The sequence below is a fragment of the Lycium barbarum genome, chromosome 7 (genome assembly GCF_019175385.1).
Source record: "Lycium barbarum isolate Lr01 chromosome 7, ASM1917538v2, whole genome shotgun sequence".
Taxonomy (NCBI): Eukaryota; Viridiplantae; Streptophyta; class Magnoliopsida; order Solanales; family Solanaceae; genus Lycium; species Lycium barbarum.
Genome location: NC_083343.1, coordinates 112,102,593 through 112,120,193, shown reverse-complemented (window position 1 = coordinate 112,120,193; position 17,601 = coordinate 112,102,593). Strand labels below are relative to the sequence as shown.

The 17,601-nt window shown below is 39.6% G+C and overlaps 2 protein-coding genes across 8 annotated transcripts; one reads left to right on the top strand and one right to left on the bottom strand.

Moving 5' to 3' along the window:
• The first annotated feature begins 293 nt into the window (after positions 1-293).
• On the top strand, positions 294-7,394 carry LOC132603824 (F-box/FBD/LRR-repeat protein At1g13570-like). Of its 7 annotated transcripts, none has more exons than XM_060317099.1 (7): positions 294-457; positions 999-1,081; positions 2,893-3,557; positions 5,067-5,942; positions 6,095-6,253; positions 6,334-6,640; positions 7,072-7,394. In XM_060317099.1, exons 3-6 carry the CDS (start codon positions 2,910-2,912, stop codon positions 6,628-6,630), a joined length of 1,980 nt encoding a protein of 659 aa, XP_060173082.1. In that variant the 5' UTR covers positions 294-457; positions 999-1,081; positions 2,893-2,909; the 3' UTR covers positions 6,631-6,640; positions 7,072-7,394. The 7 variants fall into 7 exon arrangements, with proteins under 7 accessions (XP_060173082.1, XP_060173078.1, XP_060173081.1 ...); XM_060317095.1 differs by having other exon boundaries at positions 2,872-3,557; XM_060317098.1 differs by lacking the exon at positions 999-1,081.
• Positions 7,395-12,568: 5,174 nt separating this feature from the next.
• Positions 12,569-16,511, bottom strand: LOC132601749 (uncharacterized; the record flags this gene model as incomplete). The annotated part of the gene is made up of 4 exons (XM_060314815.1): positions 15,975-16,511; positions 13,669-13,933; positions 12,884-13,332; positions 12,569-12,799 (listed from the first exon to the last, which is right to left on the bottom strand). Coding segments are annotated over exons 1-4 (1,482 nt in total), but the record flags the coding sequence as incomplete, so codon positions are not given.
• Positions 16,512-17,601: the final 1,090 nt, after the last annotated feature.

Genomic DNA, 17,601 nt, shown 5'->3' with positions numbered 1-17,601 from the left:
CACGTGGCAGCTGTTAGACATAAGGGTATAATTGACCCCATAGTATAACGATAAGGGTATAATTGACTCTAAAGTATAACGAAGGGTATGAATGAACTATTCTCCAAAGTTCAGGGATAATTTTGGCCCTTTTCCGTATTAAATAAGACTATTTCTTTACTGTTAAAGCCATAGTTAAAAATACTTATCAATCTTTATTTTGTTACACTTATTGTGATTTTTTTTTTAATTAAAGTGACACTTAATTCGAGACGGAGGGCGTAAGTACTCCACTAATAACTGTTGCTACGTAAAAAAACTTGTTGCTACGTGTCAAAAGTTCCTTTTTTCTTCTCAATTAATGTTTTGTAGGATAAAAAAGACTGGGCTTCTCAATGAACTCTTTAAATGTCAGCTTCTTGCCTTTGAGTTTCGCGCTAAAGAAAGCTGTGAAACAAACTCCCAACTAAACCAAAAGGTATGTTTTGCCTTGTTTTTATTTTTGGAGTTTGGATATGAAACACATTTAAGAACACATTTTGGATTAAGGGGTGTGTTTGGTATGACAGAAAGGAAATATTTTCTCTAATTTTTCTACTTCTTTTTTTGTGTTTGGCAAGTGTCATTTTAAAAGCATTTGCATATATTCTAAGCAAAATACTATGATGATGTTGAATTTGAAGTGCAACTTTTGATGGTGGGGATTGACAGGGGGTTAGGTGGGGTATTGACGCAGGGGAGGGTTGGATGGGGTGGGGGGTAAGAGCTTTGTTTCCATTTTTTATAAAAAATTTATAAAAGTAAAATAAATATATGAAGTAAACAATTTTGGGGTAGGTAAGGGGGATGAGAAGGTTATGGAGGATACAGATTAAGGTAGAACGTTGGTAGCTAGTTGAGCGTTGTCATGCTTATTTTTCTCTACTTGTAGTGGTAGTATTACTTTTGTAGTTTTTTGTCCTTTAATTTCTGTTATTATCTGGTGTTTCTTTACTTTTGCTTTAATTTTCTTTGAGCAGAGGGTCTATCGGAAATAACTTTCCTACCTCCCAAGCAGTGGCGGAGTCAGGATTTTCATTCAGGAGTTCAAAAAATCTAAAAGGTAAATATACGAAGAAGTCAGGGGGTTCAACATCTATTATATATACATAATAAAATAATTTTAACTTTGAAAATATACTATAATTTTTTGCCGAGGGGGTTCGGAACCCCCTGGACATACGCTGGCTCCGCCCCTGCTCCCAAGGTAGGGATAAGGTTTGCGTACACTCTACCCTCACTAGACCCCACTTGTGGAATTACACTAGATATGATGTTGTTGTAGGGGGATGGGGAGGGTCGGGGTGGTGGGGTAAGAAAAAATTTCCCATTTTTTATTAAATTTTTATAAAAGTTGGTTGGGGAGATGGGGTGGGGGTGGGTGGTAGGTGGGGCAGTAGGGGGTGGGTGGGGTGGGCGGTTAGGTTGGGGTGAGGGTGGGGGTGGGGTGGGTGGTTAGGTGGGTTGGGGTAGGTGGCGGTGGGGTGGGGGGCAGGTGGGAGGTTTAGGGGTGGAGTTGGGATGCGTTGGTGTGTTTTTATTGAATCCGGAAAATGTTTTCCGTCAAATTTTTAAGGAAAAAATTTGTCTAAGACAAAGAAAACATTGTCCGTCGTAACAAACACATCCTATGTTTTTTTTTTCTTTTTCAAGTGAAGAGCCTTCTTCTATTTAGTTCATTACTTGCATTTCTTCTGAGACGAAGTACATTGATACTCTGGTAGTTTGGATTGGATGGGGTAAATTCTTTGGTTAATCTAGCTACTGGCTTTCAGGAATGTCTTTCAGATAATTGCATATCATAACATTAAATTTGGATTTTCAGATCCCAAAACCTGACATTCCTCTTCTTCTCCTTTTTTGGAATAAGTGAAAGGCTCAATGGGCAAACATGTATATTCTTGACATTAATTAGTGAAATGATTCTTTCGGGCTTTGCTTAATTGCTTGTTTCCATTTTCTATTCTGGAACAAAAGGGAGGTAGAAAATTATTGAAGTCTAAGAGGCTAGGACTAGTGGGCTGCAAATTTGTTAGACAATGTGAATCTAGTTATCTGGTGAATTCATAAGCATCTTTATGAAAAACAATAATTTTTGTTGATGTAAGTATGCAGGAGTGTGATTTTCCTATTGAAAAGTGGATTGTTTAGAAGGTGTTGTTACTACTTTTACAGATAGAGGGACATCGGTTTCCCAATAGGTTGCTGAAATGTATTGTTGTTGCTTCTAGTCTACAACATTGTTGCATATACTTTTGTTTGATGATCTTGTGTCTAATACAATTAAAAGTTTGAATAATCTGGAAGTCCTTTGCTTGTCGCTCGCTCTGTTGAGATACACAGATAAAAAATCCATATTTATCTGAAAGCTGAAATCCACGTAGCTGCCACATAGGAAAATTAAAGTGGGACATGGGTATTTAACGGAGTAGGGATAAATATGGACTTTTTTTTGATAGTACAAGGGTAAATATGGCTCTAAAGTTGGATGACAAGGGCAAATATGTTGAAAAAAGTATAATGAATAGCAAATATAGCTTATTTGCGAGAGTACAAGGGCAAATCTGACCCTTTTCCGTTTCACTTATCTCTCTTCTTCAACCAATATATCCTCAATTCTTTCATTTTCCCTTCTTGATTATTCGAGTTACAGTGGACTTACGCAAGGTTTAAGGTTGGAAACAAAAATTCTCCTCTCACACTGTGTGTCTAATTAGTAATTGGTCTTTCAGGGTTTTTTTCATATATTATATATATATATATTTTTTTTTTTTTTTTTTTATCTGCAGTTCAAAAAGTATTTTTCTTGACAAATTTGAAGTTAGGGTTGACATCCAATTTTATTTCTAGTAGATTTTTTTCGTATGTTTTCAGGTTCAACATCGACAACAATGGGGAAAAGGAAATCAAGTCCAAGCTCAGATTCAGTGAAGATTTTAGGTAGAGGATGTAAGGTTGATTTGTCTGCTATTAAGGGAAAGGATGTAGTTGATTCCCCCTCTAAAAGTATTGATGTTTTCACACCGTTGGAAGAACCGAATTTCAATTTGCTGACTCCCACACCTAAATCTCCCGCCAAAGTGGTGGAAATGCAAAGTGTGGGAGGTTTGATATCTCACAATGCTCATAGTGTCGATGTGGATCCAAGGGAGGAGACTTTAGTTGTATCTTCTAAAAGGTCCAAAGAATCTCCAAATATTGGGGACATCAATTCGACACGCAAGAATCATAAAGAGGGATCAAAGTTTGATGAAAAGAAAAAAGAAAAATCTGTTCAAGTTCAAGATGTACGTCCAAGCGAGGATGTTAGCGTCGAAAGGAGAAAGGCCGAGCAGACCAAAGGTCGAAACAAGGGTCCAAGCGAGGATGTTAGCCTCAAAAGGAGAAAGGCCGAGCAGACAAAAGGTCCAAACGAGGATGTTAGCCTCAAAAGGAGAAAGGTCGAGCAGACAAAAGGTCAAAACATGGGTCCAAGCGAGGATGTTAGCCTCAAAAAGAGAAAGGTCGAGCAGATGAAAGGTCAAAACAAGGAGCTGAAGGTATTTTTTGACCTCCGCAATCGTTGATTATTCATATATATACACACCTTGTATACTTTTAATTATTTATTGTTTTCAAATTTAATAACTAATATACATGGTATAATTCTTAGATACATAGTATAATAACTAATATATTATATACATGGTATAATACTAATTATAACTTATTATATTAATATATCTGATTTTTTGATGTTGTCAACATGTGTATACTATTGCCACTTTAAACCAATACATAAAGGCCAACTATTACATAATGGAAACCTGTTGCTGTCAAGCTGATTTTTGCTATTATCATGGCTTCATTACCATTTTTTTATGCAAATGAATATCTTATATTAATATTATTGAATTGTTTATTGGGAATTTTTATTTCAACCTACATGATCACTCAGAATTGAAGCTTGGTGTTAACAGTAATACTAATGTACTTAAAAGTAATGAGGGAGAAGCTGGGCCGAAACAATTTGATTTGTTTAGTCAAACCTTTTTTGGATACTTTATTAATTTACAGCCGGTAACTATCCAACTATAACTTGTACACTCCCTTCTTCTAAGGGAGGTGATTCACGAGAACAAAGATGAGTTCTGGACATTTTCTTCTCAATTCCATATACATAAGCAAACTTCGGTCATTGTATATCTTCATCAGCGGATAATTCTCTTTCACAACATATTTTATTTCGAGCGTAGCCATAGTTGAGTCATTATCGAGAACCTTATACACTTCAGGACTCATACCATTAAAATCGCAATCCATATTGAGAAACACGCCATCAACACAGAATTTATTGTAATTGTGTTCCACATCCCATTCTCCGCCGTATTGAATCAAAACTGTGATTTTATTATCCATGGTGAGCAATGAAAGGAGACTAGAATAAGGAAGAAGTAGAAAAAAGAGAATTACACCGTAAGTCACGGTATTAGAATTAAGCACATCTCTCTCTCTCTCTCTCTCTCCTCATATCACCTCTGCCCCCTTCAAAGAAAAGAAAAAAATAAAGCTATAAATCCAATGTTCTGGATGTATTGTGATAGACGATGCAGAGAGAGATAGAGAGAAAGATTAATCAAAAGAGAAAAGCATAAGCCACATACAGAGAGTAGCAAATTAAGAGGCTCTTATCTTCTTGTTTGTAATCCCTTTTTAGGTGTTGGTATTTCTTGTATATGCACACGCATTCAGTGGTTGACATTGGTGTTTGCTCAGCTGCAAATTCTATAACTATGTTGCAGTGAATTTTGTGGGGATAATGCTACTAAGCTAAAGTGATATGGATTTTAAGAATTGTCTTTTTCCTCACGTTTTCTGTTGATTTGTTGATCCTGTCTTATAGACTTAATGGCTCTTTTATATATGCAGCAATCAAATGCATGTAAAAAGACCTATGTTCTTCCTTTGTTTTGCAGTTATATATTGTATTTCAATTTTATTTTTCCTCTCAAATTAGAAGCAAAAGAAAGATGAGTTGTCTGCCTTGTTTACTTGATTTTGATTTTCAGGAAGATATGTCTCCGAAAGGTGTGAAACGAAAACAATCGGGCGCTGATGAAGGTATTATCAGCAACTTGCCACGGACTGTGATAGCTCGCATCCTAGGGAAAATGCCTATACGTGAAGCTGTAAGAACCAGTGTTCTGTCTAAAACGTGGAGATCGCACTATTTGTACATTCCACAGTTAGTATTTGATGACCAGTTTTGCAAAGAAGTTGATGACTTCTGTGTGAAGAAAGGAAAAGATATTTATGAGCTCAAGTACAATCAATTTGATGAAATTATCACCAAATCCCTTCTGCTTCATCTTTGTGGATTAGAGAGATTCGAAGTATGCATTCCTTATAATGTCTCAACTGAGGCTCCTTGTTTGAACAAATGGATACAATATTTATCTTATAAAAACATCAAGGAATTAGTGTTGATATGGAAGGCTCATATGCATCGTCATAAGTTGCCTACTTCGTTCTTCTCTTGTCTGCACTTGACATCCTTGAAGCTTATTAATTTTGTTCTTTCGCCACCACTAGAGTTTGAAGGCTTCTTTAAACTCCGCGATTTAGTACTTTATGGGGTTGACTTTATAAACAACTGTTTCGAAAGTTTTATTTCTAGCTGCCCTTTTCTTAAAATTCTATCATTGTTTGGGTGCTCTGGCATCCATCATTTTAACATCAGTGGTCCTAAACTGAAGAGTTTGTTCATCAAAGCCGATACGTTCAAATCAATCTCCTTGAAGAATACTCCTAAATTGTCTAAAGTTTCTGTCTATCTGGAGAGAGCTCTAATTGGCCTGGAAACCCGCCATGTCTCTGATTTAGTTATGTTTGTGGGTAGCATGTCCAATGTCAAAATACTTCAACTTGATGGCAAGTTTCTGCAGGTTAGTGCTACTGAAATTTCTTGCAGATGTCTTTATATTTTTATTGCTGTTAATCAAGTTTGTATTTTACATTATAAGGGTTCCAACTTCCAAGAATTCTTGTATTATAACTTAATCTGATTAATTTGTGTTTTCGCACATCATTGTTTCAGCTCCTAGCTGAAACTCCATTTCCGCCTACGCTCAGGACACCACCAGACTCTCTAAAGATTCTTGAACTCAAAGATGTAAACTTTATGGACTTGAATCAAGTATCTGTTGTTGTCTGCTTGCTTAGAAGTGCCCCGAATTTGCAAGAACTTTATATTGAGGTAAGTTATGATCTAATTCATGATAATTTGTCTCAGAAACAAAAAAGTACTTGTTAAGTTTCCGCTTTATTTTTTTGTAGGCTTCTACGGTCGAGCTAAATCAGGAACTAGTCTCAGATTATCTAAAACACCTTGACTACACAAATTTTCCCCTCAGCAAACTTCATCTGGCGAAGTTAACAAACATCTCAAGTTTTATTCCTGAGTTTGAGTTTATCCGGTTCCTTCTCTTTAGTTCGCCATCACTTGTGACAATGACCATCCTGCAGCACCCACAACTTGAAGAAAAAGAAGCATTGAACATAGCTATAAAGCTGCTCCAGTTTCGGCTGTCATCTGTAGTGTCTATAAATTTCTCGAGGGACAATGAAATATAAGTATCATAATGTAAGTTTCAGGACATTAACTGGCATTCGTAACTGGATTATTTCAACTTTACTGCATGACTTGTACTGGTTTGTTAATGCTCTATTTCTTTAATGTGGTTTCCTAAGCTAAATTATTTACATGAAAAGAATTTCCTTGTCAAGCCATTCTAGCTCACAAGAAGAATGGCCTTTAAATTTGTAGCTAGTTTGCTACTAATATCTACTTCACCACTTGCTGCATAGCTGACATTTCTGATTTGAATTCTCGGTCCTCTCCTTCATTTTTTTGTTGTTGTTTCATACTTAGTTGCATTTCAAACTAATGGTGCTTCCATCCAGCATAATGCTTTTGCTGGCTTTCTTCGACTTATATATGTTTAGTGCAAGGATGAATTGTTCTATATAAGTATAACCTGAAAATAATTATTCTAATATTTATTAATGATCCAGGTTCAGCCATTTTGATCACAAGTACACAGGAGCAGAATATTGTAGCAGATAAACCCGCTAAATATGGATGTAGCCTACAAAGTCGTATAAATATACTACATTTTGCTATCCCCCTTTGTTTCAGACCTAGTGGAAGCAGCCAAAGTGGGAACTGTGTAGTTTAGAAATGTTCCTTTTTGTATGATCCTACTCTTTGTAATGATCTCAGCTTTTTGTAATGATCCTAGTAACAGTACTCATGTGCAAACACAAATTATAGGATCAAGCTACCTTGTGCTTATGCGTTATGTGATGTAACGACCCGTTTGGTCGTTTTGGCGTTTTGGAGTCTTTTCCCCAAATTATCCTTTCCATTTCCCAAACTGTACTTCATTCCTTCCGATTCTCGATCACCTATACCTTTATCTTAATTCTTCAATTCTTTTGTTCCATTCAGATCACATTCACTGCCACCGATTGGCCATCACTCAAACCCACTCAAAAGTATACCAAAAAAATCACAAGTCGTGCCAAATAGCCGAGTCAACCCTGGAGACAGTATTATGCCGCTCACTCAACAACCCAGAGTTTCCTTTGCCTCACTCGAACTTCAAACTGAGAACCACTCTAAATCCGGCACAGCACACAAACCATTCTTCAAGAAGTCTTCCCACTAGGAATTACCGACCAACCCTAGTCATCCCAAGTCAAGAATATCATTTTCAAGCTACGGAAAGGATAATTTGGGGAAAAGACTCCAAAATGCCAAAACGACCAAACGGGTCGTTACATCAGATACCAATTAAACAATCGTTCGTCCTCGAACGATGAAAGAGAGTATGAATGAAGACGGTAACCAAGGAATCTTCATTGTAACCACAAAGAAGTTTCTGGTCGTTCTGTCACGACCCGACTAGGGGGCCGCGACGAGCACTCGGTGCTAGCCCACCCGAGCACCCCCTTAGCGTACACTTATGCTTATATTTAGGTGAGCCGCATAATTAGACATACATTTTCATTTATTCGTCAAACTAGTCTCATTTGGACAACAACACATTTATATCATCATAGGCATCTATGCCACATCAATGTACAGGGGCCAACGTGGCCGACAAAATGATGTACAAAATACAGGCCGACAAAGCCGGACATATCTAACCATATACACGTGACTACGAGCCTCTAAGAAGTGTATGACATAACACATGGGCGGGACAGGACCTCGCTATGCCTATAATTATATACACAAAAGAATAAGTACCCAAAAGCTATGGCTCCGAAGGAAATGAAGCGCTGCTATGTAATCTCTGAATAAGCAGCTATGGATCAAGTCTGTCTCCCTGTGCACCTGCGGGCATGACGCAGCGTCCACAAACAAAAGGGCGTCAGTACGAAGAATGTACTGAGTATGTAAAGCATGATCAATATCAATATGAAAGCATAATAGGCAACATATGAAGTAACATAGGAAGGGGAGACAATAATATCATCGTCATAGCACTTACTTGCCTTTCATAGGAACTTTCCATTTCTCATACGTATTTGTACACATACGTCATCATATTCCATAATAGTACTCGTACCATATTCGTGCTAGTATTCGTATTCATATACATAGTCTTATCACATTCATATTCATATTATATACATAATCATTTCATATACATAGCCATTTCGTATACATAGCATTTACATAACATACCCGACTCCGGAGGATCGGTGTTTCATACATACTTGGCCAACCAAGGCTCAAGGTTACTCATACCTAGCCCTACCAAGGCTTCAGGGTTATCCGTACCATCTGTAGAGGTGTGCGCGCGTTTCGTAATCGTATACATACTCTATACATAGTCATATACATATATTCTACCCGGCATAATAAGCTCGGGGTTTCATTATAGCCCTTCATAGGCACACATAAGTATAATAGCCCATAGGCACCTTTTAGCATCATTATTATCATAATTATCATTACAATCATCATCATTATCGTTACGTCTATATCATAGGTTTACTCGTTATATGAGGAGCGTAGTACGATCGTGAGCTTACGAGCTCGGAATATCAATCATTTGGAGACAACATACTCATAGGGAGAATTTAGGAATTTGGCCAAAGAACCATGCCTTATGAAAGAAGGGTTAGCCTTACATACCTTTCCGTCGCACTATTCTACACTTGCACGAACTCCTCCGATGCTTACGTTTCCACCTTCATTAAGGTCATACTATCATTAGCATTGATAATTAGCACACATGGCTAAAACTAAGGAAAATCGGACAACTATTCCTTCACATCGTAATTCGACTCCCAAACGTCAACAATACATTCATAATATCATAACAATGGTCATTAATCATCCACATTATCTAGATTCCTCAATTTGCATCTAATTCACCCATATTCTTGGTCATAACACCCAACTTCGTCCATCCGTCTAAAGTGTCTAGTTCATGATCTTAACACCATTTATAACACATTCATATCACAACACAACAACATTCATGATTCAATTCAAACTATTCCTCACAATGTCACTATTCATCACTCATGACCTACTTTACCATATTTTCTACAATCCATGCATTTCAACTCTCCAATATCTTAAACATCATATAATTATCATGAATCTTACCTTAGATGTTGTAGGAACAAGCCTTAGTTGATAATACTCCACTTTGAGCAAAACCCTAGTTTATCTCTATTTGGATTTCTTGACCTTGGATGATCCTTGATGGTTTCCTTACTCTTGATTCACTTGTTTAATGTTGTTGATGACTTATAATCCTTGGAAACTTGTATAATAAATGTAAAGAGATGTTTTAGAGATGTCACGCCCCGAACCTGGGCCTGGACGTAACACGGCACCCAGTGCCTGACTGCATGTGACCGAGCGAACCATCTGGCTGGCTGAATCAACATGTGATACCAAAACATGACTAATTTATAAAATAAAACTAACACATGCTGATTAACTAAAAGTCTCACTGAAATATCATAATGCGGAAATACTTAGACAATCTGAAATATATCTGACAGTAGCCTACATGGCTAAACCAAAACGATTTAACAACTGCCAACAAGGCTATCATAATAAATATCTGACTGTCTGAACTGTGTCTATAAAGCCTCTAAGAGTACTGAATGATAGAGCTGTCTATAAACTGAAATAACTGGGTAGCTGACAACGCCCAGAAGGAATGTGGGGCTCACCAGTAGCTGATACTTGCACTCCTAATTAGCTGGGTCGTCAACCTGTGTATCGTTACCTGCATCGCGAGATGCAGGCCCCCAAGCAATAAAAAGGGACATCAGTACATTTGAATTGTACTGGTATATAAAGCAACTGAAGCAATAAAAATACTGGAACTGAAACTGAAAACTGAAACTGAACTAAACAGGAAAGCAAGAAGCTGAAGTACTCCCTGTTCTGGATGAAGAATCACCTGTAAAACTGTAAATATAACTGTGGCCTAGGGCCCAAATAATGTGCACAAAAACTGTGGCCTCTGGCCCAAGCAATACGTATGCATAAACTGTGGCCTAGGGCCCAAAAGTACAGATACAGGTGTTCAACATTAACAATTTACAAAATTGATTCTGGCTATAGCTGATAGCATGATAACTGCTTCTGATTATGGGACTCTTGCAAATAACTGGTTATACACTGACTGAGACTCATGTGATAATAATGCATAAGTCTATAAAGATTAAGTGCTGAGTTCATGATGTTCAAAGTGACAACCATGAACGAATTCTGTAACTGCAACCCTAGAAGATAACAGTTCTATATCATATCATGAAACTAGGCTAAACTATGTTCTGAGTCAAATTTCTGACAAGCATGAAGAATGAGGCATAGGGAGAATCATGAATATTCCCTAACGTAGATAGTTAGCCTCACATACCTTAATTCCAACCTTTGAGCGTAATACAATGTTCGTCAACCCTCTCAACTTTGATCTATATCAATACAAGTTAAAGGGATTCTATATTAGCAATAATATTCATGCTTTGGTCATCTAAGCATTTTATCAAACACTTAGTGGGCATGAAGCTCTACAACCTTCATTAATGGTGTTTTCTTCACCCAATCCCCATTCTATGACTTCTAGGTGATTCTACAATCTTAATTAGATGTAATTAACATCATTTTTCATCACCCATATGAATACAACAATCCCAAGTCAACAATCCAAAAACCCTAGCATAGTTCATATAATTTTCTTTATCAAACCCATTTACTATTCTCCCAAGAACTTATCAACACTTTAATCATCATGAAACATCATAAAACTTACCTTAGTTATTGTAGGAATAATCCTTGAGTTGAAAAGCTTCACTTGAACAAAACCCTAGTTCCACCTTCTATGGAATTTCTTGACTTGAATGGATTTGATGTGTTTCTCACACTTAGTTTTGTGAATTAATGAAGTGGATCTTTAGTTTCACTTGGATTCTTGCATATGAAGTGTTTGGATGGCTCTAGAGAACCCTTGAGTTGTGTAAGAGAAATGGGAATGAAAAAATGATTTTGGGTCTCTTATTAATATCTTAAAATCTGACCCATCGGGCAATTCTACGCCCATTTTTACGGACCGTCAAACTGTTTGACGGACCGTCAAAATGGTCCGTAAAACTACCCAGCAAAAATTGAGTTTCTGTGACCATTTTACGCTGGCCTGAGTCGATTTGACGGACCGTATAATTGTTTTACGGACCGTCAAAATGAACCGTAAAACTGCCCAGCAAAACATGGTCTTCTGTGACCATTTTACGGACCGTATAACTGTTTTACGGACCGTCAAAATTTATACGGACCGTAAAAATGAAGCGTAAAACTGCCCAGCAAAATGTGACCCTCTGTGACCATTTGACGGACCGTATAAATGTTATACGGACCGTCAAATATTCTACGGACCGTCAAATGGTTCGTCAAAATTCTTCTGCTCGGACAGTCTGTCGTATAATGGGCATAGCGTTTTGCACAGATGTCCGATTGAGGCCCGTAATATACCGTTGGAAATCTATTTCAAGGGGCTACAACTTTCAACAAGGAAGTTTTCCCAAATTCAAAATTAATAGAGGGGTTATGGTCGTTGGAAGTAAGACCTTCCAAAAACTCGTTTGAAAACACGCCCCGTAGAGTGGCTTCCAACTTTTCTTTGCCCAAAGACATTTCTTATGACATAATTGGCTTTCAAAACACTTCCTATAATCCTCATCTTGGTTCCATTATATTATCATCTTATAGTCAAACTTTAGTCCGAAGTTACGAGGTGTTACAATATCTCCCCCTTGGGATCATTCGTCCTCGAATGATAACCATTCGGGATTCTACAAAATTTTTGCCAGAGTTTCCCTTGTAATAAGGCACTACCAACCTGTCACAACAACCTATAATATCATTGCCTCACAGGGCTACATCACAACAGCATTATACATTGGCCACACACGACCAAAAACATGAAAAGAAAGATTACATACCTCAAAATCTTGGCGCTTCATCATAAATCTCTTCTGCGGGCTGAAACAAGTGCGGGTATCTGGATTTCATATCCTCCTCGGCTTCCCATGTAGCTTCCTCAACTTTCTGACTCCTCCACAGGACTTTCACTGAGGCTACTTCCTTAGTTCTCAATTTACGAACCTGGCGATCAAGAATGGCTATAGGGATCTCCTCATAGGTGAGGCCATCCTTAACTGTTATAGTATTAGCAGGAATAACCAACGATGGGTCTCCTACACACTTCCTCAACATGGATACATGAAACACTGGGTGAACAGCAGCCAAATCTTGTGGCAACTCAAGTTCATAAGCTACTAGACCAACCTTTCGTAGAATTCTGTAAGGTCCAATATATCTGGGACTGAGCTTCCCCTTCTTGCCAAATCTCATGACACCCTTCATGGGTGAGACTTTAAGGAACACCCAATCATCGACTGAAAATTCCAAATCCCTTCGTCTCACATCTGTATAAGACTTCTGGCGACTCTGAGCCGTTTTCAAACGCTCCTGTATCAACTTGACTTTCTCCATGGCCTGATGAACCAAATCTGGTCCTAACAACTCTGCTTCACCTAGTTCGAACCAACCAATTGGTGATCTACACCTTCGCCCATACAGAGCTTCAAATGGTGCCATCCCAATGCTGGCATGATAACTATTATTATAGGAAAACTCGATAAGAGGCAAGTGATCATCCCAATTACTCTTGAAATCCAAAACGCATGCTCTTAACATGTCCTCTAGAGTCTGAATAGTACGCTCTGCCTGGCCATCTGTTTGTGGATGAAAAGCTGTGCTGAGGTTCACCTTGGTTCCCAATCCTTTCTGAAAGGATTTCCAGAAGTTCGCTGTAAACTGAGCACCACGATCTGAAATAATGGACACTGGTGTCCCATGCAATCTGACAATCTCATTAACATACAGCTTGGCATAATCTTCTGCTGAATCTGTGGTCTTGACTGGCAAAAAGTGCGCTGACTTAGTAAGCCGGTCAACGATCACCCAAATAGAGTCATGTCTCCTAGCGGAATGAGGTAGTCCTGATACAAATTCCATATTGATCATTTCCCATTTCCAGACAGGAATATCAATGTTCTGAGCTAAGCCACCAGGCCTCTGGTGTTCGGCTTTCACTTGCTGACAATTCGGGCACTTAGCTACAAAATCTGCTACATTCTTCTTCATATCATTCCACCAATAAATCTCTTTAAGATCATGGTACATCTTAGTGGAACCTGGGTGGATGGAATACCTGGAATTGTGAGCTTCTGACATGATTCGCTCCCTGAGCCCATCTACATCTGGAACACACAATCTACCTCGGTACCTCAAGGTACCATCATCTCCCCCCTCTTCGAAAGCCGTTGTCTTATGCTTGTGAATTCCCTCTTTTAGCTGCAACAAGTAGGGATCATTAAACTGTTTCTCCTTGACTTCCACGACTAAAGAGGAAAGAGCCATGTTCTGAACAACCACACCACCATTCTCCGAGTCCAAAAGTCGAACTCCAAGATTGGCCAAACGGTGAACTTCCTTTGTCATAACTCTCCTATCCACGTTCACGTGGGCTAAACTTCCCATGGAACGCCGACTAAGAGCATCAGCTACAACATTCGCTTTCCCCGGATGATAAAGAATATCCACATCATAATCCTTAAGCAATTCGAGCCATCTTCTCTGCCTAAGATTCAACTCTCTTTGCTTGAAAATATATTGCAGGCTTTTATGATCGGTGAAAATATCCACATGTACTCCATATAAATAGTGCCGCCATATCTTGAGTGCAAAAATCACAGCTGCTAACTCTAAGTCATGGGTTGGATAATTCTTCTCATGAGTCTTAAGCTGTCTGGATGCATAAGCAACAACCTTACCATGCTGCATCAAAACACATCCGAGACCAACTCCCGAAGCATCGCAATAGACAACGAATCCCTCGGTTCCCTCTAGTAGTGTCAAAACTGGAGCAGAAGTCAATCTCTTCTTCAACTCTTCGAAACTCTGCTCACATACCTCTGACCATTGGAATTTGACTTTCTTCTGAGTCAGCTTAGTCAGCGGAGCTGAGATAGAGGAAAATCCCTCAACAAAACGCCTATAATAACCTGCTAGACCCAAGAAACTTCGGATGTCTGTTGCTGAGGTGGGTCTGGGCCAGTTCTTGACAGCGTCAATTTTCTGAAGGTCCACCTTAATACCTTCACCTGAAATTACATGGCCTAGGAATGCCACTGACTTGAGCCAAAACTCGCACTTTGAGAATTTTGCATAAAGCTCACGATCCTTGAGAGTCTGCAACACTATTCTGAGATGCTCTGCATGATCTGTCTCACTACGGGAATACACCAATATGTCATCAATAAACACAATGACGAATAAATCAAGATAAGGCTTGAATACTCTGTTCATAAGATCCATGAAAGCTGCTGGTGCATTCGTCAACCCAAACGACATGACAAGAAATTCAAAATGACCATAACGGGTTCTGAAAGCGGTCTTCGGAATGTCAACTTCCTTAACCTTTAACTGATGGTAGCCTGATCTGAGGTCAATCTTGGAATAACACTGAGCACCCTGAAGTTGATCAAATAGGTCATCAATTCTGGGAAGAGGATACTTATTTTTAATGGTGACCTTGTTTAACTGGCGGTAGTCTATACACATACGCAAGGATCCATCCTTCTTTCGGACAAACAAGACCGGTGCGCCCTAAAGTGAGACACTTGGCCTTATAAATCCCTTATCAAGAAGATCCTTCAACTGAACTTTTAACTCCTTTAACTCTGCTGGGGCCATCCTATACGGTGGAATAGATATCGGCTTAGTGCCGGGAAGTAGGTCAATTCCAAAATCAATTTCCCTATCAGGAGGGACTCCGGGTAGGTCATCTGGAAAGACTTCTGGAAATTCACTGACAACTGGCACTGACTGAAGAGCTGGAGTCTGGGCATATGCATCCCTGACTCGAACTAAGTGATAAATACACCCCTTGGAGATCATCTTTCTGGCTCTAAGGTAGGAAATAAATCTACCCCTAGGTGCTACTGAATTACCTTTCCATTCTATAAGTTCATCGGGAAAATCAAATGTCACAGTTTTGGTTCTACAACCCACAGAGGCATAACAGGACTCTAATCAATCTATACCCATAATCACGTCGAAATCTACCATCTCTAATTCTATTAAGTCTGCTATGGTGCTGCGATGGTAGATTAACACTGGACAACCTCTATGAATACGCCTAGCTATAACTGATTCCCCCAACTGGTGTGGATACTTCGAAAGGTTCTTGCAACTTTTCGGGCTCTATCCCAAATTTCTTAGCAATATACGGGGTTACATAAGATAGAGTGGATCCTGGGTCCATAAGAGCGAATACATCGAAGGTGAAGACTGTTAGCATACCTGTGACAACATCTCTACGAGCCTCTGTATCCTGGCGACCTGACAGTGCATACAGACGATTCTGACCACCACTCGTATTACCGGGCTTTGCTGCTCCGCGCCCCTGCTGGGCTTGGAAAGTTCGGGGAGTTGCTGAATTTATGGACTGAGCTACATTATTGTTACCTCCGGTATTCCGTCTTGCGGACGGACAATCCCGCAGAAAATGACCCGGCTGACCACACCCAAAACAACCATCCATGCCCAAACGGCATACTCCTGAATGTTTCTTACCACAAGTGTTGCATGTAGGGTGTTGAAAACCACGGTTGGTCACGCTGGCCTGTGAATGTGAGCTTGCCGTTCCGGAGTTCCGGTCTTTCTGGTTAAACTTGGACCTTTGAAATGGAGCACTAGCTGTTGAGGGAGTAGGTCTTGATGACCTATTCTTAAAAAACTGACGGTTGCCATCACCTTGAGATCCCCCATAACTGAAATTACCAGCAGACTTAGCCCTCTTGCTGAACTCCCTATCTTTTTGCTTTTGTAGGGCTTCTTCTTCCTTCATTCTTGTCTCGTTACCTTGCACAAATGCCAGTATCTTGGAAATAGTCATCTTGTCGTTCTGAGCAACTGTGTTGGCATCCCTGTGCAACTCGGGTTTAAGCCCAAGTACAAATCTCCTAACCACGGCTCTCATATCAGGAACCATGTGAGGAGCATGTCTGGACAATGACACGAACTTGAGGTAATAGTCCTGAACAGTCATGTCCTTTTGCCTTAGATTCTCAAACTCTATAGCCTTGGCTTCTCTAACCTCAATTGGCATGAAGTGTTCAATAAAAGCGTCTGCAAATTCGTCCCAAGTAGCAGAAGGTGCATCCTCCCCTCGGGACTGTTCCCATGTCTCATACCAAATATGAGCCACATCTTGCAGCTGGAAAGCCCCGAATTCTGCTGCCTCTGTATCAGTAGCATGCATCACACGAAATATTTTCTGGAGTCCATCAATGAAATTCTGGGGGTCTTCCTCCTTCTTTAACCCTGTGAACACTGGCGGCTTCATCCGCATAAACTCCTGAGTCCTAGAACTGTTTGACCCACTACTAGCGCCTGAGCTAGGGGCCGTTTCCTGTCGCTGGGCTTGATTTGCCAAAATTTGAGTGAGCAGCTGAATAGCTCCTCTAACATCTGCATCAGAAGTATTGGAAGGAATAGCAGCGACATTAGCTGTGGCGGCTGCCTGAGCCTGAGTGCCCCCTTCTGGTGCTGCGTCAACGGTTGCCTTCTGGGTAGTGGCCGTATTTTTCTTGTTGTACTTCCTTTTTGGAGCCATGTCTGAAATACGTAATTTGCACGAGTTAGAAGAATTCCTAAAAGCATTACTCTATCTTGCACGATCTAGAGTATGAAAGAAATGAAACAAATCCTGAATGTCTTGGTGGTCAACTGTTTATATGTGTGGGGCCCTCACACATATAAAAGAGACCCCACTAGACACGGCTTCATAGACTCCCTAAGACACTTGAACATAGGGCTCTGATACCAAGCTTTGTCACACCCCGAACCTGGGCCTGGACGTAACACGGCACCCGGTGCCTGACTGCATGTGACCGAGCGAACCATCTGGCTGGCTGAATCAACATGTGATACCAAAA